General features: G+C 54.1%; 3 protein-coding genes across 3 annotated transcripts; 2 read left to right on the forward strand and 1 right to left on the reverse strand.

Moving 5' to 3' along the window:
- Positions 1–838: 838 nt before the first annotated feature.
- On the forward strand, positions 839–5442 carry NCLIV_065720 (putative DNA-directed RNA polymerase alpha chain; the record flags this gene model as incomplete). The annotated part of the gene is made up of 5 exons (XM_003886123.1): positions 839–1088; positions 1510–1601; positions 2014–2067; positions 2483–4239; positions 4770–5442. 5 exons carry the CDS (start codon positions 839–841, stop codon positions 5440–5442), a joined length of 2826 nt encoding a protein of 941 aa, XP_003886172.1.
- A 2844-nt stretch (positions 5443–8286) lies between these two features.
- On the reverse strand, positions 8287–16300 carry NCLIV_065730 (conserved hypothetical protein; the record flags this gene model as incomplete). The annotated part of the gene is made up of 12 exons (XM_003886124.1): positions 8287–8327; positions 8782–8808; positions 9264–9290; positions 10011–10037; positions 10543–10569; positions 11024–11050; positions 11298–11324; positions 12611–12640; positions 13994–14020; positions 14448–14492; positions 15172–15250; positions 16046–16300. 12 exons carry the CDS (start codon positions 16298–16300, stop codon positions 8287–8289), a joined length of 639 nt encoding a protein of 212 aa, XP_003886173.1.
- A 5311-nt stretch (positions 16301–21611) lies between these two features.
- On the forward strand, positions 21612–23528 carry NCLIV_065740 (conserved hypothetical protein; the record flags this gene model as incomplete). Its single annotated transcript, XM_003886125.1, has 1 exon — positions 21612–23528. The coding sequence occupies one exon, from the start codon at positions 21612–21614 to the stop codon at positions 23526–23528; it is 1917 nt and encodes a 638-aa protein (XP_003886174.1).
- Between the last annotated feature and the right edge of the window lie 1909 nt (positions 23529–25437).

Consider the following 25437-nt stretch of genomic DNA (forward strand, 5'->3'; position numbering starts at 1 on the left):
CGGTATTTCCGCAGCTGGCGTTCTCGCCTTTTCTTTCTCTCCCCGGTCTCCCTCCGTTCCCACTCCTCCTGTCTCCAAGCATTCGTCGATTTGCAGACTTCCTTCGGTTTCTCGCACCCTGTCGCCTTTCCCTTCTGTCTTTGCCGCTGCGGCTTCTTCCTCTTCTTCTCCATCGCTCTTTCTCACCTCCTGTCCATCTCTGCGCGGGTGTCTCGCTTCGGAGCCTCAGGAGGGCAATCGCCCAGCCAGACAGTCCCCGTTCCAAGCGGGGACTTTCGAGGGGACATGCCGGAAGACGCGAGGAGCGAGAGAGCCTCTAACGGGCACCCGTAGTCATTGCTCTGCAGGTGCTCCCCGACCCCCATCGTATCTTTCTTCGTTTCCTTCCGTTTTGCTTTCTTCGCCATGCGGACGTTTGTCATACTGGATGAAATATTCGGCAGAGGTCGCGAGCGCTGCCGCCCAACCCTCGAGGCAAGATTCCGGTCGCCCGAGAAGACGCGTGTTTTCGATTAACTCCAAAACCTTTTCCGGATACTCCAGTACCGCCTCTTCCTTTCTGGTTCCGAATCTTCCCTTCTCCCTGTGCTCCTCTAGTTTCTCCTCGTCTTCTCTTTCCTCATCGTCACTGTCCTGGCCCCCGCCCGCTTCGGTTGCGTCTCTGTCTCCTTCGCCTGCTGCCTTGTCCCCTTCTCTGTCCGGCGCTTCCTCGCGGTCGACGCGGCTCCGCGCTGAAGGAGAAGTCGCGACGGCGGCCGGTCGGGAAGCGCCTTATCCGTCTTTTCTCGTGCCGTCGCCGCATCCTCCACCTCCAGTCGGAGCGGAGAGGTGGGAGGCAATGAGGGACGGAGAAGACAAAGCAAGCGAGGAAGAAAGAATTCGCAGAAAAGCGCAGGCATGGCGTGTCGACCGGAGCGTCCTTGAGCTGAGTCCTGAAGAGCTGGACCAAAAGATTCGAGACGAAAAAGAAGAAATACACCAGAGATGGAGGACCCGACTCGACGTGGAACAACGGCGACATCAGGATTACTTCGAACAACAAAGAGAGGACCAACGGGAACTCCTCAAAAGTCTCCCGGCGCCCCCCTGTGAGTTTCTCCCCACCGCCTCCACGTGCCCTGTCGAGATGCCACAGCCGAAAACGGATGGGCCTTTCTCCCAGAAAGGACAGCGTTCGGCGTAGCACCACTGCGGACTTCGCCGGCGTCCCAATCGTACAGACCTCTCCCAAGGCGTTCGCTGGGTCCGCTCCTCAGAGGTGTCCACGTCTAGCGAGCGGGGCATCCACTGGAGTGCATCGGAGCCCACCTGGAGCTACCGCTCAAGTTTCTCGCGACGCTTTTTCTCGCTCCTCGTGGCATCTACACGAGATTCAAATGCAGGGCCATCCACTGGGTACACTCGGGCCATGCACCGAAGGCGCTTGCTTGTTTCGCAGGTGTTTTTTCGCGCCGACTTTCTCCCCACATCTCTTGTCTTGTTCGGTGCTCTCCCTCGCTTCGCCTTCAGGGGTTTACCTCTTTCGCCCCGTCCAGCTGGACGAGTCGCCGCCGCTGAAGTACGACTTCCGCGTCTACCAGCCGTACTTCCAGAGCCTCATTGTGAGTGTCGCGAGACTGTGAAAGATAGAATGCCCAAAAGAGGAACTCCTGGGTTTGCTTGAAAAACGGAACCGTCCGGCTCCGCCACGTGCGCGGTGCCGACAAGCCTCCAGGCGCTCAGGAGACTGATTCGAGGCTCCACCCGCGGCGTTTTTTTCGACGTAATCAGAGCATGCACCTGCAGCAGGACTGGGGCGGCAGGAACGCCTTTCTCTTCGTGTTCGATGTTTCGCTTGTGATTCTGTTCTACGCGAGAGAAGACGGACCCAGAGGCACGGAAAAGTTAGGGAAGAGGAAGTGTTCTCTCAAGTGATCTCGAGGGCCAAGATACCAACTGACACAGTCGAGAGAATCGATCAGCTAGTTGCCGTAATGTGTGCTTGTGCCTTTTCCCCTCTTGCTGGACCTTCAGGAGGCGTCCAGGCCTTTCATCCACACAAAAATCGTCCCACCCTCTGCCATCCAGGTATTCTGTCAGTGCTCATCGTCAAGAGTTCTTTCTCTACGGAGAGACACAGTTGATCGTGGCCGTCACTGCAGTCAGAAATCTGGCTGTCTTGCGTCGATGTGTGCACACAATGTTTTGATGTGTATGTGCATGTACATATATGTGCATAGATGCGTGTACATTCTCCAGACTTCTACTATTCCTCGGTTTCTTTGTTTTGCTCATTTCCTTCCGCTCTTCTTTCGTTCCGCTGTCTCTCTCACTCTCGCTGCTTGTCTCCTCTCGTCTTCTTGGCGTTTGAGTTCGCTGTCTCTGTCCCGCGTTCTCGACCGTTCTCTGCAGTTCTCGTGTCTCCTGGGTCCGTCCCCCTCGTCCTCCCTTAGCTGGCCGGGCACTGTGTTTGTCCTTCTCTGCGTCTCGCCCTTGTACTCAGCGTTTCCTCGAGCGTCGTCACTCCCTCGACTCTTCACTTTCCTCCGGTTTTCGCTTCAAGCAAATTCAGCCGCTCTTCGCCCACAATTCAGGATGCAGCGCCTTCTTTTATTTTCACACGTGTTTCTCTTCTCTAGCTCCTGCCTTCCTCAACGCTTTGCGGCGCACGAGTCTGTCTCGAATTGAATCTCTCGCTGTAGCAGCCGTGAAGATCGAAGGAGCGAAACATGAGTTCTACTCGCTGCCCGGCATTCGAGAAGACATCGTCGACGACATTTTCAACAATCTGGGGAAAATTGTTTTCAGGGAAAAGAAAGTGGTGTACGTCCACCGGAAGGACATCCGAGCTTGGCTAGCGAACCGTCAGCGAGACAAGGAAAGAATGGGGGACGGAATGGCGGGTGAGAAGGCGGAAAAGGAGGAGCGGCCGGAGGCGAAGGAAGAGACCGCGGTTCGGTTACCGGTTCGGACGGGAGCAGACGAGGCGACAGAAACGGCCGATAAAGGGGGACAGACCACGGAAAAGGAACGCGGAGACATGCCCGCTGGCTTGGAAAAAGAATCGAAAACGAGCCAGGCAGAGGCAGGCGGTGTGTGGAATCTCCTTCCTCCGGGCACCACACTGGTTAGGACACGACCCCGCGAAAACGCAGAAAAAGGATGGGCTTCGTGGCTCCAGCCTTCTGCACTGTCGTCAGGGGAGGACACTGAGGACGACATGTACTACCGCATTCCCCTTCCCCTCCCTCCCGCAAATTTCACTCACCCCCTTCGAGCGAAGCTGCGCGTCAGAGGCCCTCTGGTCGCAGTCGCTGGACACATTCAGCTGCCTGAAGGCGTTGAGGTGGTCAACAAGAACCAGTATTTGTTTACGGTTAATTCGGGGTACTACGTGAATATGGATTTCAAAATTGAGCGCATCAGAGAATATGTGATGCCGGAGTTTGGCTACGACTCCCTAGAGCGAGACAGAGACGAGGAAGGCTTCATGTACTTTACAAATCATGTGGCGCCTGTTCCCATTTTTGCCTACGCGGCAGAACGGCGGGGCGAAGCTGTCCACACCAAGTGGGATGAGGTGAATGAGAATGCGCCTCCGGGTGAGGAAGTGGAGCCTGAAGAAGACGAGGAAGAAGCCGCCGTCATGACCCAGGTCGAAGACATGCTGCGACAAGCGACCGCTGGTGCACCCGACGTCGTCAAAGCTTCCCTGTCGCCGCTCGTCCAGGGTCGGGAAGCCGCGGAAAAGGAGGAAGGAACGGGCGAAGCCGTGGAACGTGAGAGGCAGGAGGGAAACGAGGGGAGTGGGGGGCAAGACCGGGAACAGCAAGGAGAGCGTGCACAGGCATTGATCGTGGAAGAGTCGCGAGACAAAGGTGACGGCGCAGAAGAAAACGAGAAGGGGGCGGTTGCGCAAGATCGGAGGCCGTCGTCGTCGCTTTCCTTTGATTCCATGAAACCGGAAGACCGGTACAACGCGTACCGTCTCCTCGAACCTTCGGAGGAAATGCGTGCAGCCTATCGCCGAGACTATCTTGAGAACGATCTTCCGTATCAGAACCTAGGAGAAGTTGTCACACTTGAGGTGCAAACAGACGGGAGTTTGACTCCACGGGAAGCTTTGCTTCACTGCTGCGACGACCTCATCAAGCAAGTGCTCGATATCCAGCATGCACTCTACCATAACTGCCACGTCGGCGTGGACGGAACGGAGGAGGAAGAGTTCGACGACCCTGACTGGTATCAAGATGCTCACAGGTGAGGCGACAAAGAGACACGGTTGGATATACCCCATCTCGTATGACCTACCTTTTGCCCTGTCTCACTTTCTTCACTGCTCGCTTGAAAAACGGAGGCAAGCTGGGAAAATCCTAGTCGTACCCTTGAATCTCGAGCCTCGGTTTTCTGGGTGCTCTTCGGTCCCCTCTCGGTTTCCTCTCTCCTCACAGACAGGATGTTTTCTGACCCCCTCGAAACGTGGCGCTCTCTGTTCGCGCGTGTTTTCCCTTCGTTCGTTCTCCGTCCCTCTGAGAAAGCGGGAAATGCCCTTCAAAGCGGGCCGAGTCTTTCCCGCGTGCCGACGTTGCCTTTTGCCTGGCATCTGCCCGCGTCCGACTTGGCGCTCTCAGTTGTGGGGCTCTTAGTCTTGACCATCCGCATGTGTCCGCCGTGCGTGCAAGCGATTGCGACGAACCTCTCGTCGACCTGTCTGTGAAGCTCGTCACGACCTCACTCTCTGATTTGTGTGTGTGTGTGTCTTGTCCCTCTCTCCCCTCTGTGTTGCTCAGATATGTGGGGGTTCCGTGGAATCCGTACAAAGGCTCGGCGGCGCGCAGCCAGAAGCGTCAGGACTTCTTTTTTAAAACCGACGTTCTTCGTCAATACAACATCCTCCGCGAAAAAATGGATGCGCGTCGAGAGGCGTTCGCTGAGGCCTCTAGTGGGGAGGAGGGAGAGACGCAGGCCACCAAGCCGCGCATTTGGCCGGTGCCTGGTCGCGGTATCCGAAGCGACGTCTTCGTGGCGACGTCTCCGGCAGAGGAAGAGATGATGAAAGGAGACATTTTGAGGGAAAAGGAAGAGGCTGTTTATAGAGAACTGGAATTCCAACGCAATCGGCTGCAAGACACCCCAGAGGGCGTGGGGCCACGATCTGGACCCACGTATGGCCTGAGCGAGCATGACTTGGCAGAACGTCTCCTGGATGAAGAGGAGGAAGAAGAAAGGATCGTCAACACGAGCGCAATCATCCGGAAAGAGCGAGAGGAAGCATGGAAAGACAAGCAGAGAACGTATCGTGACCTAGCAGAAAACGAACCGCTGAAACAGCTAGGTGACGGCAAAGGCCTAGTCAAATATCCCCCCGACACGAAACCGATGATGGAGGCGCCGGAGTGGGTCATGGAAGATCCTATGGGGCAGAGAAAGCCAATCGGATTCAGTGAATTCAACGATGATTAGCGGAGAGAAAAACAAAGACGCAACGGGAGAAATGCAGATACATACAGAGTAACAGACAGCAGAAACCAGAGACCGGTTCTTATCCGTGGCAGATACACTATCTCGTCCAACGTGCAACGGCCATAGACGGACGCATACGCACATACGACGCCAATACTCTCCCTCGGATGCACTAATCGTTTTGTTGCAGAATGTTTACATGCATATGCATATGAACCCAACGGCCCCAGGTCCAGTTGAGCAGCTCATATATATATATATATATATATATGCATGTTTATTTAATTGTCGTGATTCGAGAGCTCGAGCGGGGGGTTTTCCGTGGAAAAAGGAATACGGATTGAGCGTCGTTCGGTGCGTGCCTACCGCCCCTTCTGCTGCACTTTCACTCTCTGTGTTTCAGAATAATGGACCCGCTGCTTGTACCGCTGGTGTTGAGGGGCAACTTCGTTTCCCTGGAAAATAGTGGCGACCTGAGCCGTTGCAGGTTGTGGCACAGAAAGCGATAGCAATTACCTTTTCCCGGAAGGGAAATCTAGGCAAGCAGCATTTTAAATAGCCTACGTCAGAGTGTCCATATACGGTAGACATAAAAACGTCGCGGCCCTCGAAAGATTAGAGAGTGAAGGTGCAGTGAGAAGTTGAACAACTGCCAGTAACCCGGAGTCTTCAGATGGGTTGGTGTCGAGTGGGCAGATCTGTGTTGGAGTAGATTCCTCTGATTATTTCGGTATATCGCCCACATGTCTAGGTATGTGGATCGGACACAGCGAGCTCCGCAGTCAGGCATTTTTTCTTCGGTAACCCGCTTCTACTAGTGAGCATTGCCAAGGGATTATTATCTGTTGTCTTTGTAGGCGTGCGTGCATGTAAAGACTGGGAAGAAGCCTCCATCGTGGAATGGAAATTACGAGTCTGACAAATGTTCGTGGCTGGGGAGAAACGACTCGCATCCTTGAGCACTGGAGGCGGCAGCGTTTTTTGTCTTGACAATCCCAACTTTTGTTGTACAAGAAGCATTTAGCTGTCCTGGAGTTTTCTCTTAAGGATAGCTCAGGAGGCGGCTCTGCATGGGGATGGCACCCGCTAGCGAGAGTGCTTTTTGAACGCCTCTGCAAAAGACCGTCAAAGTGCAAACACTGGTAAGGTGACGCATCCAGAGAAATGCAAGTATACCCACGTAGTGCGGCAACTTGACTCTCATGTTGACGGGGTCGCGGGACCAAACAAAAGTAAGAGCCAATAAACGGGCATGAACGGGCGGGCACTAGTTGCTGACGAAGACAACCGGCAGCAAGTGCTACAAAAACAATATGGCTGCGAGTCCCTTTTTGGAGACCATGGTCTGGAGCTTCGGAAGGGCAAGGTCGTATGTGCTTTTTCATCTAGCCCACAGAGACTGTTCACGGCCGGTGTGTTCCTGGCTGGTCCCTTTTTGCCCATCTGCCTTGAAGCCGAAGCATGCCAGCTTCCATGGATCAGCGTCAGGTTCCTCGCCTAGTTCAAGGGAGCACCTCATTTCTCGAGCGACAAGTCGGAAGGGCGCCTGCCTGCGAAACTCAAGTAAAAGAAAGAAGCACTATCAACTGTAAGACGGACAGTTTGCTGAAGCGCAGCGGTAATTCATCAGTTGATCGAGTGCTCAGACTGCGTCGAAGCTGGAAATGGACAACACGGTCAGCAGTACTCTGCCTTGCCTTGAGAGCCGGTCTCTGCCCGTCTTCCCCGATCGTTAGACCTTTTCCGTTTGAACGTGAACGGGTGCAACCCTGTCCACTGCAAACTTCCCTTTGTTTTCAGAGCCGCAATCCTCGAAGGCTACACACGACAAAAAACTTCCCAAAGATGCAGGGGATAGCACTTGTTGAGGATTACTCGTAACGCATGCTCCATTCGTATTACGCGCCACCTGCAGAGTAGGACTACGGATCACACCGTTTTCTTAGAACTGGCATATGCATCGAAGATTTCGAGTGTTTCAGAGGAAGGCTACAAGCTCGGCATGGTACCTACAATGCAGAGACTGCACTGATCTCCAGACGAATCCACACCAAGTCCAGACTCGCATACCCGCGGGTACGCCGGATGGTTAACTTCTAACATCTCAAATAATACTCTTCGAGCATCCAACCACAGAATGTCTTCACAGTGCAGAAAAACTACCGTGGAATAACACATCAAGGATGGCCGGCAACTGACATAGCTTGGTGCCGCGGACACCCAACGGATCACCTATAACTCACTACATGTGAGGACGCCAAGCGACAAAGGGCGCCTTTCCCAAATAGACTCGCTATCCTTCACTACCAGCGTCTCTTGCGGCGCCGACTGTAAAATCTTACCCTAACACCGTGTCCACCACCACCTCAATGTAGCCTCAGCGAGCATCAACACGTCAACAATCAGCCATCGCCACATATTCCCTTCCGTAACCGCACCTATCCCCATGTGTAGTCAACGATGCATGGCGAACTTCCAAAGATGAATTCCAGCTCCAGTCTGCGATGCCCCCAAAGCCCCCAGCCACCACCCACGCGCAAGAGCTATCTCCTCATACACAAAACGCGGCTAAATTCGATAATTGTGCCTCACCTTAAATATCCAGGTTAGTCGTCTTCTGCATGTGCACCACAAATACACACAATGCCAAAAAACCAACCATAACCGCATGCCGCCTGAATCAACCTTTTAGATAGGGGACATCTGACGCCCTGTGGCTAGCATTCCATGACAAACTCCCCAAAACGAATTTCTCTTGCGTCTAGGATGCACGACTCAAAACTAGCCTGAGCACACTCGGATACGGTACCACGCTCTGGTAGATGCGTCACCGCGGGGAATCACTCAATGCGCCTCACCGTCCATATCGTCGTCGTCAATGTGTCCTGTACACACAGCGCAAGTCAACACAACGGGGCACCAAATTGCCATCGACACACTACACCTCGATCCACCATACGGCGACGTCTCGCAACCTTTGCAAGACGTCCCTCGACTGGTCCCTCCACCCACGTGCTAGATACCCCCTGTGCGACATAGGTCGCTGCTCCATATCATCGAGTGCGTCTCACGTCTCGTCCTTCGGCGCAGCGGCCGTTCTGTACGCACACCACAAATCCACACGATGCCTAAAAACCAACCATAACCGCATGCCGCCTTGATCAACCTTTTAGATAGGGGACATCTGACGCCCTGTGGCTAGCATTCCATGACGAACTCCCCAAAACGAATTTCTCTTGCGTCTAGGATGCACGACTCAAAACTAGCCTGAGCACACTCGGATACGGTATCACGCTCTGGTAGATGCGTCACCGAGGGGAATCACTCAATGCGCCTCACCGTCCATATCGTCGTCGTCAATGTGTCCTGTACACACAGCGCAAGTCAACACAACGGGGCACCAAATTGCCATCGACACACTACACCTCGATCCACCATACGGCGACGTCTCGCACTAGTTTGGAAGACGTCCCTCGACTGGTACCTCCACCCATGTGCTAGATACCCCCTGTGCGACATAGGTCGCTGCTCCATATCATTGAGTGTGTCTCACGACTCGTCCTTCGGCGCAGTGGCCGTTCTGTACGCACACCACAAGTCCACACGATGCCTAAAAACCAACCATAGCCGCATGCCGCCTGAATCAACCTTTTAGATAGGGGACATCTGACGCCCTGTGGCTAGCATTCCATGACGAACTCCCCAAAACGAATTTCTCTTGCGTCTAGGATGCACGACTCAAAACTAGCCTGAGCACACTCGGATACGGTACCACGCTCTGGTAGATGCGTCACCGAGGGGAATCACTCAATGCGCCTCACCGTCCATATCGTCGTCGTCAATGTGTCCTGTACACACAGCGCAAGTCAACACAACGGGGCACCAAATTGCCATCGACACACTACACCTCGATCCACCATACGGCGACGTCTCGCACTAGTTTGGAAGACGTCTATGGACGACTGTTTTAAATTCAATTCCAGCTTCCGTCTAGCTTGCCCGACGAGACCGTTGCCTCCACCCACACGCGCTAGATACCCCCTGTGCGACATAGGTCGCTGCTCCATATCATTGAGTGTGTCTCACGTCTCGTCCCTTGGCGCAGCGGCCGTTCTGTACGCACACCACAAATCCACACAATGCCCAAAAACCAACATCGACACACTACACCTCGATCCACCATAAGGCGACGTCTCGCACTAGTTTGGAAGACGTCCCTCGACTGATACCTCCATCCACACGCGCTAGATACCCCCTGTGCGACATAGGTCGCTGCTCCATATCATTGAGTGCGTCTCACGTCTCGTCCTTCGGCGCAGCGGCCGTTCTGTGCGCATACCACAAATCCACACGATGCCTAAAAACCAACCATAACCGCATGCCGCCTGAATCAACCTTTTAGATAGGGGACATCTGACGCCCTGTGGCTAGCATTCCATGACAAACTCCCCAAAACGAATTTCTCTTGCGTCTAGGATGCACGACTCAAAACTAGCCTGAGCACACTCGGATACGGTACCACGCTCTGGTAGATGCGTCACCGCGGGGAATCACTCAATGCGCCTCACCGTCCATATCGTCGTCGTCAATGTGTCCTGTACACACAGCGCAAGTCAACACAACGGGGCACCAAATTGCCATCGACACACTACACCTCGATCCACCATACGGCGACGTCTCGCACTAGTTTGGAAGACGTCCATGGACGACTGTTTTAAATTCAATGCCAGCTTCCGTCTAGCTTGCCCGACGAGACCGCTGCCTCCACCCACATGCGCTAGATACCCCCTGTGCGACATAGGTCGCTGCTCCATAGCATCGAGTGCGTCTCACGTCTCGTCCTTCGGCGCAGCGGCCGTTCTGTACGCACACCACAAATCCACGCAATGTCCAAAAACCAACATAACCGCATGCCGCCTGAATCAACCTTTTAGATAGGGGACGTCTGACGCCCTGTGGCTAGCATTCCATGACGAACTCCCCAAAACGAATTTCTCTTGCGTCTAGAATGCACGACTCAAAACTAGCCTGAGCACACTCGGATACGGTACCACGCTCTGGTAGATGCGTCACCGCGGGGAATCACTCAATGCGCCTCACCGTCCATATCGTCGTCGTCAATGTGTCCTGTACACACAGCGCAAGTCAACACAACGGGGCACCAAATTGCCATCGACACACTACACCTCGATCCACCATACGGCGACGTCTCGCAACCTTTGCAAGACGTCCCTCGACTGGTCCCTCCACCCACGTGCTAGATACCCCCTGTGCGACATAGGTCGCTGCTCCATATCATTGAGTGTGTCTCACGTCTCGTCCTTCGGCGCAGTGGCCGTTCTGTACGCACACCACAAATCCACACGATGCCTAAAAACCAACCATAACCGCATGCCGCCTGAATCAACCTTTTAGATAGGGGACATCTGACGCCCTGTGGCTAGCATTCCATGACGAACTCCCCAAAACGAATTTCTCTTGCGTCTAGGATGCACGACTCAAAACTAGCCTGAGCACACTTGGATACGGTACCACGCTCTGGTAGATGCGTCACCGAGGGGAATCACTCAATGCGCCTCACCGTCCATATCGTCGTCGTCATTGTGTCCTGTACACACAGCGCAAGTCAACACAACGGGGCACCAAATTGCCATCGACACACTACACCTCGATCCACCATACGGCGACGTCTCGCACTAGTTTGGAAGACGTCCATGGACGACTGTTTTAAATTCAATTCCAGCTCCCGTCTAGCCTGCCCGACGAGACCGTCGCCTCCACCCACACGTACTAGATAGCCCGTATGCTGAATCTGTTACATACGTCGCTGAGAACCATCACTGACTCTGCCTCACCTTGTGTTTCTCTGTCCTTCGCCTTCTCTGTACACACACCACAAATCCACACAATACCACCGACCGGCGATGACCACGAGTCTCCTCGATCAACCAGATGTACATGCCTCGAGCGTAGGCAGCGCTCCCCGACGACCTCCCCAAAAACACTTTCGTCTCCGGTCTACGGCGCAACATCAACAAACGTCCTCTACAAACGTGCGCTAGATATCCCACTCTGCTGCATACGTCGCTGCTCTAACTCATTGTGTGTGACTCACTTTTCTTCTTTTTGCGCGACTTCCGTTCTGTACACACACCACAAAGGATTGGTTCTGTGCTTATGATAACCCAACAGTCCACACAACGCCCCCAACCAGCAATCGCTACCCTCCCCCTCGATCACGTAAACGTGCGCGTCTAACGGCGTGTAGTCAGCAATCCACGACGACCTCCCGATTATATGCACTCCCCTTGCGTCTACGATGCAGAGCTCCAACCCAGACTGCGTTCACAGGGATTCCGTATCTTCCTCGGCGCCAGGCGTCAGTGGGTGTGGTGGCTCAGTGTGTCGGTATGTCCATCCCCCCCCCCCCCCCCCCCCGCTTCATGTAGACTCATGAGAAGGCGCACGCCATCGCCAGCCGTGGAGTGCCCGAAGCCACCGCGCGTGAACGCAAACTCGGCGACTGAGGTGAGCGGAACATTTTGGTCCACATGCGCCCGACTACTACGGCATCTTTGTAGGGTTCAGCGGTAGGAACCGGCCTCGCTATACCAAATCCCGTGTATCAGTCTATGAACCCGCTTCGAGTGGGTTGCTCTGGACAGAGGCTCACTTTTGGAGTCGTCGTCGGAGGCCTCTGTTTTATATGCAAGGGCATCACAGCGAGACATCGCGACAGCGTCACGTGACGTGACAGTGCAGCATGGGCAAATGTGGCTAAGAAATACACTGGTTTGCCATCCTGTGTCGAATCCTCGGACTGCGGTTGCTGAGCAGAGTGCAGGTTGGGGAAGCTGGCTCCTCAGGCTCATATTGTCTGTTACGGTTCGTGCTGTGCACCATCTGACGGATCCTAACACCAGTTTCCCTACCAACGCATGCAGATATACAGCATCCGCATTGGGGGCTCGTCCGAAAGATACGGTGCGCACGCGATGTGGTGCCATTACGGCCAGTGACACATCATTTACCTAGTCCTTTTCCAGCGCATTCAACTTTGGAAAAGTGTGGCTAGTTGAGGGTGGGAAGCGTGAAAAGAGGTTTACATACGCGAATGTATCGTCGAGACACATGGCAAGCCTCCGTTGAAGTACTGGGAGAGACTCACCTTCGCCTGCGGCGCTTTCGTCTTTTTTTTCTGCAGTCCAAACAAGGCAGCAGGATGCAGAACACACGTCATCCAAAGGACGGTGGCAACTACAGGCAAATACCCTGTGTATATCCTCCACAACCGGAATGCCTCGACATTGTGAATAAACTGCAAGCCAAAAAGCGAGCGATATTGTTAGCCTTCCGTAGAGTTTTGCTGTCAAGACGCACGGCACACCCAGCTTTGCCCCGCACTGAAAATCGCTCACTTTTTTTAGTTTTCTTCTTCTTCTCCTTCTTCGTCTTCTTCTTCTTCTTCGTCTTTTGTTTTTTCCTCTTCTTCGCCTTTATCTTCCCTGTATTGCGGCAGCGCGCCGTGTTGAAGCACACACATCGTAGCACAGCGGAAACCGGAAAAGTGAGAGTAACATGTGTACCATGCATAACCAAAACGCTTCGACAATAGGACTAAATTGCAGGCCACAAAGCGAGCGTCACTGTCGGCCATTTTAAAGCCTGCTGTCCAGGGCTGGGGCCTGCGCGATCTCGCGTGAGTGCTGAAAGTAGACCGCTGGCGCTTTGTCTGCCACGTTACGACACGGAGACCTCAGCCGGTCAGCAACTGTGGCAAATCCTTCAGCTTGGACGTAAGTCTTGGGCGCATGTCGAAAAAGACGTTTGGGTGTCGTCAAGACTCGTTCAGTGCGATCTTTAATACAGTCACATACACAAGGTAACGCAGCGAGAACAGAAAGCGCGAATTGTCTACTCAGATTTGGGACATTAACTGCTTTGTCCGGTTGGGGGATAGCAACTTACTTTCCTTTTTCTTGCGTCTGAAGAGCCAGCCTGCAAGCACGCTTAGCAGACAGGAGCGTTGACTCATTCATCGCAGTCCTTCGAGAACAGAAATCGAGGAGTCTCGAATCGGATTGAGACTAATGCGACTATATAGAGATGCGAATGCACGACGGAGCGATGACATCGAACATGCACGAAGTCGCTGCTCAGAAACACGGCATGAGTCTACTGCAGCTACGTCCCTAGAAGCAGATCCTACCGCTTTCGCTGAGATATATCGGCTGTAGAGTTCACACTACCCCAGGGGATGTGCAATGAAAGCCTCTGTCGACGCCTCAATCGGCAGCCTTATTCCATGAAACGATGCGACCTTCACCGACAACGCATTGAGGGGGTGGCCCACTACAAGAGACAGCGCCGTCGTGTTATCAGTGGAGGCGAGAATCTCCAGCGAAGCGTGACCCAGCGACTCCTGCCGCGGAGACCCCACACGTGCGGCAAGTTGGACTTGGCGGCAGTTCTGCGTGTCGTTCCCCCACATTCTGCTTGCGTCCCGTTTCAGCAAGGAGCAGGATTCCGCCGCTGTCGTGGACTGGCTTACGGAAGAGAGACTTCTCAAGGAAAGCAGCTGCAAGCATGGCCGACGCGTGCATCACAGAAAAACAACACGCGAGAAAGTACACGAGTTTCTGGCGCGGGTGTTAGCACTTCAACGCAATGGAAAAAGAAGCCGTGAAGTTAAGAACGGTTTCTGTGCAGACGGAGGCACGCGGCAATGTGAAGGTTGTGTATCCGTGCATCATCCATAAACGCGCTTTGGCCATCGACGCGAGTTCTTTCGAGGAAGATGCTAACAGTAGAACCGCCTGCTCGCCCAGTCGCGCTGTGAGCATATCGGTTGAGAAGCACGCAGCGAGATTGTCAGGTCAGTTAACTAAATCGTGCTCTTTGGACTGGTAATGCATGCGCGCATCGGCACAGAAGTGGGCGACGGAAATGCGCCTGTGCGACCAGATTGTGGTAAAGGATTTTTTTCAATAGACAGCGCAGCTCACCAGGAGACAGAGCCAATATCGTAGCGGGCGAGCTTCGCGCCTCCGCTGCAGCGTACCGAACAACCAGGACACGAGCACTGCGCACAGATGCAACGATCCGCAAACGCAACGTCGCCCAGGCCACTGTCAAGGTCCCGACACCATTCCATCAATAGCCCAGGATCCAATTTCGAAAACCGCGGGAGCAACACATCTGGCCGACGGATGATGGGCATAGCCTTCCACGATAGAACTTCAGGTACTTGGCAAAGCACCTCGTTCACGAAGGCGAAGGCGCTTGTTGCCAACTCTGCAATGGAGTTCGAACGGCTGAATATGTCTGTGCCTCGTTTCAATTCTTCCGCTGTGCCTGCGGGTTGTTCCTCAAACTACCACTCACCCCTGCTCGAAGAGGACGAACGTCGAATGTCTTTGAGAGACCTCGACTGACGCGCTGCAAGCACCATAGGAGAGAGAACCGTAGGTGCTTCAGCAACGGCCGGCGTCCACCGGTTAGACAGACTTGTGCACAGAGTCTTGTCAAACCTAATTGCCTGGATCTTTCCTCGGTCACACGCAGATGCTCAGCCTCGGTCCAGGAGCGGCGCTAGGTCTCCGCATTCACAGCGCCTAGTGGCGAATTCGGCGACGCCTCCACCATACAGAAGTCGAGATGGCCAGCTATCTGGGCGTCAAATGCTCTACAGCAGTTTGAGCCTCGCCGACGACCGAGATAAAGCCTCACCGTTATCAACCGTCGGCGCGGAGAGCCCGTTCGGCTCTTGCGTCAATAGCAGAAGGCTGCTCCCTGTGTGAGGGTCGCGCTGACCGCAGCAGAGAGAAAAGAATTGGAGACTCCGGTGTGCCTGGTCACCAACACACTAGGGTGATCCTGCCCGCGTGTGAGGCCAGCCGCCCAACCATGCGCGTTTCACATGCATTCAAAGGGCGATAGGATCTCTTTCTTACCGTCATTCCTTGGGGAAACATCTACTCTGGTGAGGACACCGCTTTTGCGTGAGTGGCAAAAAAAGTCTTCTGGGAGGAGCTCAGTCGTGCTCCAACAACGACCGCATCCCTCCCATGTACCAGATGAGCGCTGGCAGCTCCATAAATCCGTTCAAATGACCCACATGAGCAAACGTGCAAAGGTTGGTGCACAGAAGCATGCATAAATTGGATGGTCTAAGTTACGTTCCTAAAGTGGTCCGAGCCCTGTACGGCGGTTGGCTGCTCCGCGACAGGGCGGTGGCAAGAATTCATCACATGACGCTGCAACAAGCTACAAGAGACTAGCGTGCTTCCTCTACACTTAACGTGGCGACACTCCTTGGGTTCATCGTGACGTGATCGTGTCATTTTGGTGGAGGGTCAAATCGCGCAACGACGATGCATGCATCGCGCAAGAAGAGACTGCAGTAAGATGCGATCAGGGAACGACACTGAAACAGCTCCGTACCAGGTAGAAACGAGGTAACAGCAGTGAACGAGACGTTGTAAAGGGACGTCCCTCTGACCCCCCCCCCCCCCTTCTGTGGTAAGACTGAGCAGCCTGCAGGGATGTGGAAGCAGCCGACTTGAAGGCAATACTGTCAGTACGGAACCTTGGACTGACTTACCGCCACAGAGGAAGCACGAGCGCGCGACGATAATCCATTGCTGGAGAGAGCGCCAGCATCCGACGGATTGCCTTGCAACACAGAGCCACCAGAGTGCTGTTTTCCGGCGCGGTCGAACGAGACGGACTGGAGGCTCGACTCAACAACGGCGCTGCCTCCCGCGAGTCCCGACTGGTCCTCGACGAAGCTACCTGTGGCGCTGATGAGCCCAAAAAACAGCAGAGTCGGCCAGATGGCGAAGGCCATATGAGCCATCGTTAGCGCGGCAAAAGCATTTGCGACACGGGGCGGTTTCTCCGCTGGCGGTGCAAGACACACGATGGCGCTCGAATCTGCTGGACCCGAGAACGACGGCCTGCCGGCCGCGCCGCGGTTTAATTTCCATATACCGTTGGAAGCGAGTATTAATAAAGCACCTCTGGAGGAAAACACCACGGAAAGAATGAGGAAGAAGAAGAGACGAAACAGAACAATTCTTGCCGTGAGCACCCCCCGGTTAGAATAGCCAGTGAGCAAGGCTCAATATCTTGCCCTGTCCTGTGGGAACAGTGACAGGGGCGAATCGCACGGCAAGTCAAAAGGTTCTTTGAATGGTACTCACGCCTGGCCACGGCCGGTACATCGAGGAGATCTAGATACTGTATTTTGCCGGGATCAAACTGAAAAGATCGTAAAAAGACAGTTTTTGCCGTTCATGTAATAGCCCACACCGCACAGGTAGAAGACACAGGTCACATGCGACGCGGCGGAAACAGCGAAAAGCAACGCGGGCTAGATTCGTCGTGGATGAGGGTTCCCTTGCAATGTTGGAGACCAGCGCCAGATAGCAAGGACCGAATAAACTTTCATTCGTCAACAATGGGCTCCATCAGCACATGCCATCACAGCTTCGAGTGAAACGAGTCGGTTGCCATGGGAGCGACCGCCAAGTCAACGCAGTTGGGCCCCCGTGATACTTGAGAAGCATGGTGGTACGCCGCTGTCTGTCGATGCAGAGCAAAGGTACAGAGTGGAAATGAACGCAGCGGCCCAAGGCGAGATAAAAGAATTACCATTCTTGAGATCGACGGTCAGTCTGTTTACTTAAAGGCAAGCAAGGACACACAAGTGGGGCGGATGTTGCGGCAAGCCGTGAAGTCGCCTCTGTCCTACGCGAGCCGTGGTTAAACAGCGCTTCATCCGTCTAGGCACCCTAGCAGCAGGTGTGACTGTAAGCCAGTGAACTTCTAGAACGTTCTCCATTCTCTCCCCACAAGAGTTCTTGCATGTTTAAGTTCTGGATATTCTTCTGGGGGGGTGAAACGGTGCAACTGTTCACGATTCCTCCTTCGGCTGGGGAGTCGGATCGCCGTAGGACCTAGCGAAAACGGTTGTAACACTCTGGACCTTTTTTTCCTCCTTAAATCCGCGAGAATCCGGTATATGGCACATTTTGTCTGATGGGAAGACCCGCATGCGGGTGCAGCTATTGCAGGTAGACCGCCCCCCTGTTGATTTCCAGCACCGCCCTTCGACAGGGCAGTTGATAAAAATCGCCGAGGAACTACGTGAGTAAACCTGCGGGCAGAGGAACCTAAGAACCCCCTTTCTGCTATGCGGAAACGACTTTCCAAAGTAAAAGGGGGCTGTTCAGTAGTATGATAACTCTGTATCAACTCCGATGCTTTTTCTTGACGAACAGAGGGCCGAGCTAGCGATGATCTGTGGTTCCTGGACTGTCGGCAAAGGTTTCGGGATACGCGACGCAACTTTCATCCGGTCAGGAAACGCCTACAGACGCGTCGGTCTGACAAATGCCTTTCGATTATATCCAAGATTTTCGTCAACTATACCGATGAACTCCCAGTCCCGGTCACCGTCGCCCGCAGCATACCTCATCGTCCGAGTGCATTAGTTTTGTGTATATTTGAACGTAGCTACAGTCAGGATTCCTCAGGGTTCCTGAAAAACTACTGTTGTTTATGTTTGATTCTTTGTGGAACTCCGTAAGGTGGAGGCACAAAGAGTTCGGCTCCTCAGCAGAACGCCGTACAGGGTGGGGTCGCGACACCCCGCTTAAACCCAGAAATAACAGTTCACCAGGCAATGTCCGTGAATAATTGTGCTTTTCCTGTCAAGTACATTATCAAAGCACACATCCATGCACCCCCATGTACTCAGAGTCAGCGTGCTCACGTGCACAAACACAGATTTTGCAAGCAGTGGGTTTTTCTTCCTGTTGAATTCGGACCTTTAATGCTACAAGGCAGCTTTGCAATTAGCATTTTGCCGTTTGATGAACTCGGCAACAAAGAAATGAGTGCGCGCGATGAATTTTACAACTCTTTCTTGCATCTGTGCGTTTGTCCTGATTAATATCTGGTGCATTACACTCACCAACATGGCCATATTCGTAAATATATTACCTGTCTTTCTTGCTCATCGCACTGCGATGAAAGAAGACACGTTAGTCCACCCAGTAAAGCTTCAACGCACTCAAACACGCATATTTGCCGGCGAATTATGGCAGGCTATTGCTATCCTTAGGTGGCCGTCGGACAAGAACGGCTGCTGTTCGCAGTGTCACATCCCTGGGTCTTGCCTCCTGTGGTGGTTGAAAACCTGTATCGTGTCACATACATTTTCGCGTATGGAAAAAACACCCAGGAAATAGTGTCGTATTTCGGATTCGGATGACCGTGCACACGGAAAGAAAAATATCGAGCTCCACCTGGGAATTGTGGGAGACAGAGTCGTTCCATTAAAGTGACGAGGTTCTGACCTGATTGTGGATTCACGCATTCGAAACAAAAGACAAGAGAAGGCAAGGCGCGACGTATGCTTCTGAAGACACGCATTCCCGCTTGCCGGGATAACGCCAACCTGGTGCACTGGGTGACATGTCAACCGGTGTAAATCGGTGCCATTTTGAACTTGGCGAAGAGTGGCGCGACCTGCCTACTGCAAAGGATCTCAGTGGTGGAGTGGATCATTTGTGTAGAGCAGAAGTTTATCCGCTGATCCGGCCGCAGAAGCAGGAGTGCGAAACGAGCCTCAGCGAACGGGCAGTATTCTCCACGTTCCGGGGAGCTTGCTCCACTGTGGCGTCGCAATGAACGTAACAGGCTGCTTGGACACCAACCACACACGGTTCATAGATGAGAACATCGGGATACGAATATAAAGGGGCTGCTCGGTAGAACACTCCCCCCTTCCATAGTTGCCAGGGAAATACATCCGTCTGCGAGCAATGCTAGTGGAGCGAGAGACTCGTCTCGGAAGCGTCGACCGTCGCAAAAAGAATACAAGCTGTAGAGTTGCTGGCATTCTATGTGTCGGTGACGTGGACACGCAAGTCGTGCTCGTTCCCAGAGAACTCTGAAGTCTGCATACTCTGCTGGTCCTGCCAACTAACGCGTGGGATCGCTGGCAATTGGAATCCGTAGATGTTATCGATTACCGTGATTTCTCGAGATTCACGGGAAACAAGCTGCAAACGTTGGCTCTAGCAGCTTAAGCCGTTCAAGCAATATGTTTACAAGCTTTGAGAGATGGATCCAGGAGGAGGCGTTCCAAAGCATGACCTTCGTGTCAGATTCCAGCATGTTGATAGGATCCTACGTCTAAACCGCAGCCATTCCGGTAGCCGCAATCGTTGCAGGAGCGACCCAGGAGAGCTGTACCTCAGGCTTTTTTTGTTCAGTTCTCTTCCTTTCACACTCCGTATGATCTTTGTTACTTCAAGTTCTCTTCCACGAGAAGTATCTCCGTGCACTAACCTCCTGTGACCTTCCCTACCATGGCATGTCTGGGTCCCTTGCCCCTTTGGTGGATTGCCACGGCATGACGCGCGGCGGCGGAAATCGCTGGAGTCAGAGAGTTTCACCGGCACACACTATTTTCAGTTTCCCTACTTCTTCGTACTTTCTAGGACACTCTCACTGCCCTTGCGTCCTCCAAGGCTCAAGTCTTCCTTGGCTTTCGTTCCCCTTCAAAAGGTTCCCCCAAAGTAGAACCCCGGCTTTTTTTCGGATCTTTTCGGGGCCCAGCCTCGGCGCCAGCTGTCGAGACGCGAGAAAGCGCCCGGCCGATACAGTTCTCGACACGTAATTTCTCAACGGAAAAAAAGTGGAATATCGTCACTTGCCGGCATGTCCTATTGTATACTGTGGCGTCAAACGTCATCTTTTCTCCGACACTTGCGCTGCCCGGTTGACCACCGCTGTGTCGTAGCACGAGCGAGCCAGGCGATCATCACGACAGAAGTGGGGCAGAGCGAAGAACGCCTCGGATTTGTCCTGGTTTTTGCGGAAGAAAGGAAGCGCATTCTCTATTAGAACCATGATACGGCAGGAGGAACGTTCATCTTCTCTCGCGGAAGAGAATTTTCTGATGTAGTCTATCAGGGCGCTTTGTGAGGATACGGTTTAGTCGCCGTTTCCGTTTTCATTTGTCGAAACCCCTCCATGGTCTCCTTTGTCAAAGGGGGGCGGGGGGGGGGAGGATGTGAAACAGGGTGAAGGAAAAGAGTTGAAAGGATCAGGAAAGTATTCGACGTATGTGGATTTCAAACGGAGGAACGTTCACGCCTGTAATGTGTGGTTTTTCCTCGTTTATTCTGCGACCGCGTCAGCTTGTTTTCCTGGCTGTTTCTGGCCCGTCTCGCCTACACACGGCAGGAAAGCTCGCGAGCTTTTCCCCGTCGCCGTTCTCCGGTTTTCCGGGTATCAGTCCCTTCTGTTCCGAATGTCACTGGGTCGGTCCATCTGCCTCTCTCTGGGTTTGGTCGGAGACGAGAACGCCATTTGGAGCAAAGAAGCGACCTCGTAGAGTGTCGTGTCTCCTCTGTGGCTTGTGTATATACCGTGAAAGTTGCAGCCAGTTGCAATTTCAAGTATATAGAAGTAATGTCCACGAGACCCCGACCGGGAATCTGGACTTCTGAAAACGCAGTCTTCGCCGTTATGAGGCCGGCTGCTTTCTTAGATGCGCGTAGGTGAGAAAGTTCGGCGTTGCCGCTTGTTCATTCGTCGCCGTGTGCCGGTTGTGTTTGTAGTATTGGCCGCGTCGTCAGCTTCTGCTTTCCTGTGCATCTGAGAAGAGCAGAAACGGGAACCCGCACTGATGTCCCCCTTGCGTGTCTTCCAGTTGATATATACTTCCCCTGCTGGACCGGCGTAGCTGTTCCGCGCGTCAACTCCCTTGGTGGTATTGCGGTTTTGAGTTTCTTTTTCCGTGCCCAACTCTTCTTGACTGACTGCAGTCAAGGAGCACCTGATATCGTCCCAGTCGCCGTTCGCCTTCATCAGGTCCCCAATTCGGTTGTTAGTGTCAAACTTCTTCTGAGCTCCTCTTTTCCCACGTTTGTCTCCTCGTTTTTAGGTTCCCTCCCCCTCTGTCCTCCTCATCCCTCGACCTGCTGCAGCGCGTCTCTCGCGCGGTCTCCTTTGCCATACTCTGTCTTCAGCATCTTTCCTGTTGTCGCCCTCCGTGCTGAACGATGGAGTCCCTGGGGGAGATCGGGCCCGCGACGGCTGGACAACCATCTAGCGTGGGTTCATCGTCTCGTTCTCTTCCACACGCAAAAATGTCTCCTTCACATTCACTCGGTCCTGCCGGTCCTGATCCTGCCGACAGTTCAAGAAAGCGGGTTGCCTGCTCCTGGTCTGCATGCCTGCACGGGATCCGAAGAGCCGTGCCTTTCTGCGATTTGCCTCCCCCGCGCGAAAAAACACCCCTAGGTGTGAACCGTTACGTGCTTCTGGTCATTTACGTCCTATACATCACGTGCACAGGCGTCTTCTTCCACGGCTGGCCATCCGTTGCGTCGTTGATCTTCCGGAACAACGGCTTCCAAGATTTGTGTGATAAAGACCCCGAGACGGGGGAATATGTCGACGACCAGCGCACCTTGAAGGGCAAACCTTACATCTGCGACAGACAAGACGCATCCGTCCAAAGGCTGTACACAATGACGTGGGCAATCTGCAGCACCATGTGCGCATTTGCCGGTGCACTCTTGGATTTCGCGGGGCCGCGCTGGACGGCGATGGTCGGCCAGGTCTTCAATTTTTCCGGCTGGATCTGTTTGTCTTTCTCCTATAAAAGCGACTTGTTTTACTACCTCGGCTTCACGACGGTTGCCCTGGGTTGTGAAACCGCGTTTCTGCCTACCTTTTGTATCACGCGCCTCTTTCCAGGCGCCGGCGGGCTGGTTATTACGGTTTTAGGGTCGGCGGTGTCGACCAGCTATGCAGTGCCCGTCGTCCTCAACGCCATCATCGATGCTTATGGGTTTTCGTTCCAGTCCGTGGCGCTCGTCTACGCGTGTGCCTGTCCCCTCGTTTGCGCGTTTGTGGCGTGCTTCCTCATGCCCCGTCGAGGCTTCCGAGATGGCGAGAAGGCGTCCACAGGTGTTCAGGAGGCCGGTGTAAGTTTCGAAACAAAATCGGAACAAGAGCGAACGGGCGAGGACGGAGGGATTAGGTCCGGAGAAAACCCGGCGATCGCGGGTCCGGAGACGCGGCCCACGCACGCGTGTACCGCGAAGAACGCAGATAAGATCGGTTCGGTCGCGCCCGAAACCTCGCTCGTCAGCGAAACGAGGGTGGAACAGGATGCGTCGCCGACAACGGATGCACCCGCCCACCTGGACAGCGACAGCCCAGACCAACATGTGAACGAGGCGGACCCGGAGACGGTTGTGCAGTGGAGCCCAAAGGACGGTGGCAGGCGAGCGGCATGCGCGCAGTGCTGCGGGCCGCGCCTCGAGCCGTTTTTCCACCAACTGCTGTCAGAGAGATATCTCCTCATTGTGCTGTACAAAATTGGCGTCGTATTGGCGGCGTCCTACTTCCAGCAGGCAGCTCGTCGCGTTTTCAGTGAGCAGGTTGTCAACATTCGCGCCATTCTTCTGCCATTCTCCTTCATCCCCTGCATCCTCCTAGGAAAGTTGGCTGACGCCGTCGGCATCTGCCGTGTGCTCTTTCTTATGAACTCGTTTGGTCTTTGCATGTACGGTTTCTCGCTGTCGGCCACCGTGGTGTGCGGCTGTATCTCAGTCGTCTGCTTCACGCTGTATATGAGCTTTTTCTCTAGCCAGATTTTCGTCTACGTGGAGACCACGTTCTCGCCCAGTGACTTCGGGAAACTGTGCGGCCTGTCGGTAATGATGGGCGGCATCGTCGGACTGCTGGCCAGTCCACTGTACGAGCACGTCACTGTGCAGCTGAGCAAAGGCGATCCGTTTTCCATGCAAATCGTCATGATCATGATTCTTGTCATCCAGCTCCTCTGGCTGGCCCGGCTGTACAGTCTGTGGCGGAAGAACCCGCATCCGTACGTGTCTCTAGCCATTCAGCCTCCTGATCTCGAGAAGGTAGATGCGCACAGCGTTAGCGGCAGCCATCTGTGTCTCGACGGAACGAGCGATGCTGGGGACCTCGCCCTGGAGAACGGTCGACAAGACAAACACGGCAGGACGGAGAAACAGAGAAGTCGCTAAACAGGCTCGGGTTCAAAGACGAGCGCACAGGATGGACCGTCGCGACGGAGCCACGTGAAGGGCTGCAGAGCTGGAGAACCGCGGTTTGGAGATGCGAGTGGGCCGAGGAGCGACACAGAGGAGGCTCGGCTGGGACGAAGACAGGGAAACCAGAGACGGCAGGCAGCCTCGAGGACTGACTGCGCTCGGGCGCGCGACGTGAGGACAGAGGTGAGGAAAGTCCAAGGCGATGTGCTCTTGTCGGTGCGGCGTCTTGCCCATGAAGCGACGGACAGTGACCAGTGGCCTTTCGCAATGCGAGCGCGAGTCGAAGCAACAGGAATCTTTCTGCAGCCAGAGACTTTCGCAGGAACACCTGGAGACCAGGACAGCCTCGATGTCTCCTGAACAGACAGGTTTTGTGTGCGGGCTTATGGAGGACGGGGACAGCAGAGCATCTGCTTACCTACCGTCTTCGCGGAAACGACGCGTTCTCCCGGAGCTGTTTCCGAAGCGAAGCGCAGGGAGGGTGAGATGCGCACACCGTCGGCGTACGCGCTACGTGTAGAGGAATGCCGTGCGTGTGTGTGTGACAGTACCGATGGCATCTTGTGGGTCGCACTCCGCATGCGTCTGTGCGAAAGGTTGTGAGGAGCTGCGTGGCTCTCAGTGGCGGTCTGCAGCGTGCCCGTGTTTCTCTGGAGTTTATAGGTTACATGTTTGACAAAGCATGAGTGTTTCTTTTATGAGTTCCCAGCTTCGAGAAAGGAGACAGGGAACGTTTAGGTAGCTGCCGGAACGTAGGGATGCATCCCCTCGTCTTCGCCTGTTTTATATCGCGCGGGAATCCCGCGCAACTCTCCACACAAACCTCGTCACGAGATTTCGCTGAAGAGGAAGCAGACGGCAACAGTTTTTATCTTTTACCCTTATTGCTATGTGATCTGGGAGCGTCTCGACTTTCGAGATTCTGCTCGTCCTAGCTGGGGCATTGTTCATCCTGCTGCTGGTCCGCCCTCCCACTCTCGCTGTCGCTCTCGTCCCCGTGTTAGTGCAATACGCTTCGTCGCAGTATTTTAAAGGTTTCAGTTCAAATGATTAAGAGGGAATCTCCAAAAGAGAACGGAGACGCGGTGTATCAACTCCCCACCAGATGGAGCAAGAGGGTGGTTGCTCCCCGGTCGGCTCCACTGATCGGCGTAGCAGTGTGACAGTTCAAAGTGATACCACGAGGGAGAACATCAACCGACTCACTGTATCATGGCAAACGGAACGGGGAGACATGAACCTGCCGGGGAGATGGGATGCCAAGACTGCAGCTTTGTCGCCTAAGTGCAGTGCGGAGAACGTGACAGGGTACGATAACGACTCTGAAGCTGTTTCTTTTTTGCAAATAGGATTTCGCGACGCAACTATGCGTTGCTGTTCTCTCTTTGCTTCTGTCTCTTGCTCTTCGTTGACTACCTAGGAAGGAGCACGTCTGACTTCTTTCCTGTCTCTTCTCGGAGATTCCCTCGCTTACCCTTGGCGCCCGTGCTCTACGTGTTGCCCCACGACGGTGAAGACACTGCGTTGTCTACGGACTGACAAGTGCATTGTACGCCAGGCGCACGCGGTGTTTTCGGAGTGAACTGGCATCAAGCGGCAGAGTTGCGCTGTGCCTGCGCCATAGATTCATTGTTTCCCGGGCTCCGGCAATAGGTCTCGGGGAGAGATAGTTTCATTGTACACTTCCTGCGTAGCCAGGAAGAAACATGTTATTGCCGTTCTCCATGAACTCTTGTACGAAGAATTCACCAGCACCGGACAGGTTTGTCACATCGTTCGCCGGTGCCTTATGCGTCGTGCTTGTACTGGATAAGCCTGCAAAGCCGTGTTACGGTGTGTCAGTTGAGTGAAGACCCAGTCCTCCGCCCCCCCCCCCCCCCCC

This window comes from Neospora caninum, chromosome XII, assembly GCF_000208865.1.
Source record: "Neospora caninum Liverpool complete genome, chromosome XII".
Lineage (NCBI taxonomy): Eukaryota > Apicomplexa > Conoidasida > Eucoccidiorida > Sarcocystidae > Neospora > Neospora caninum.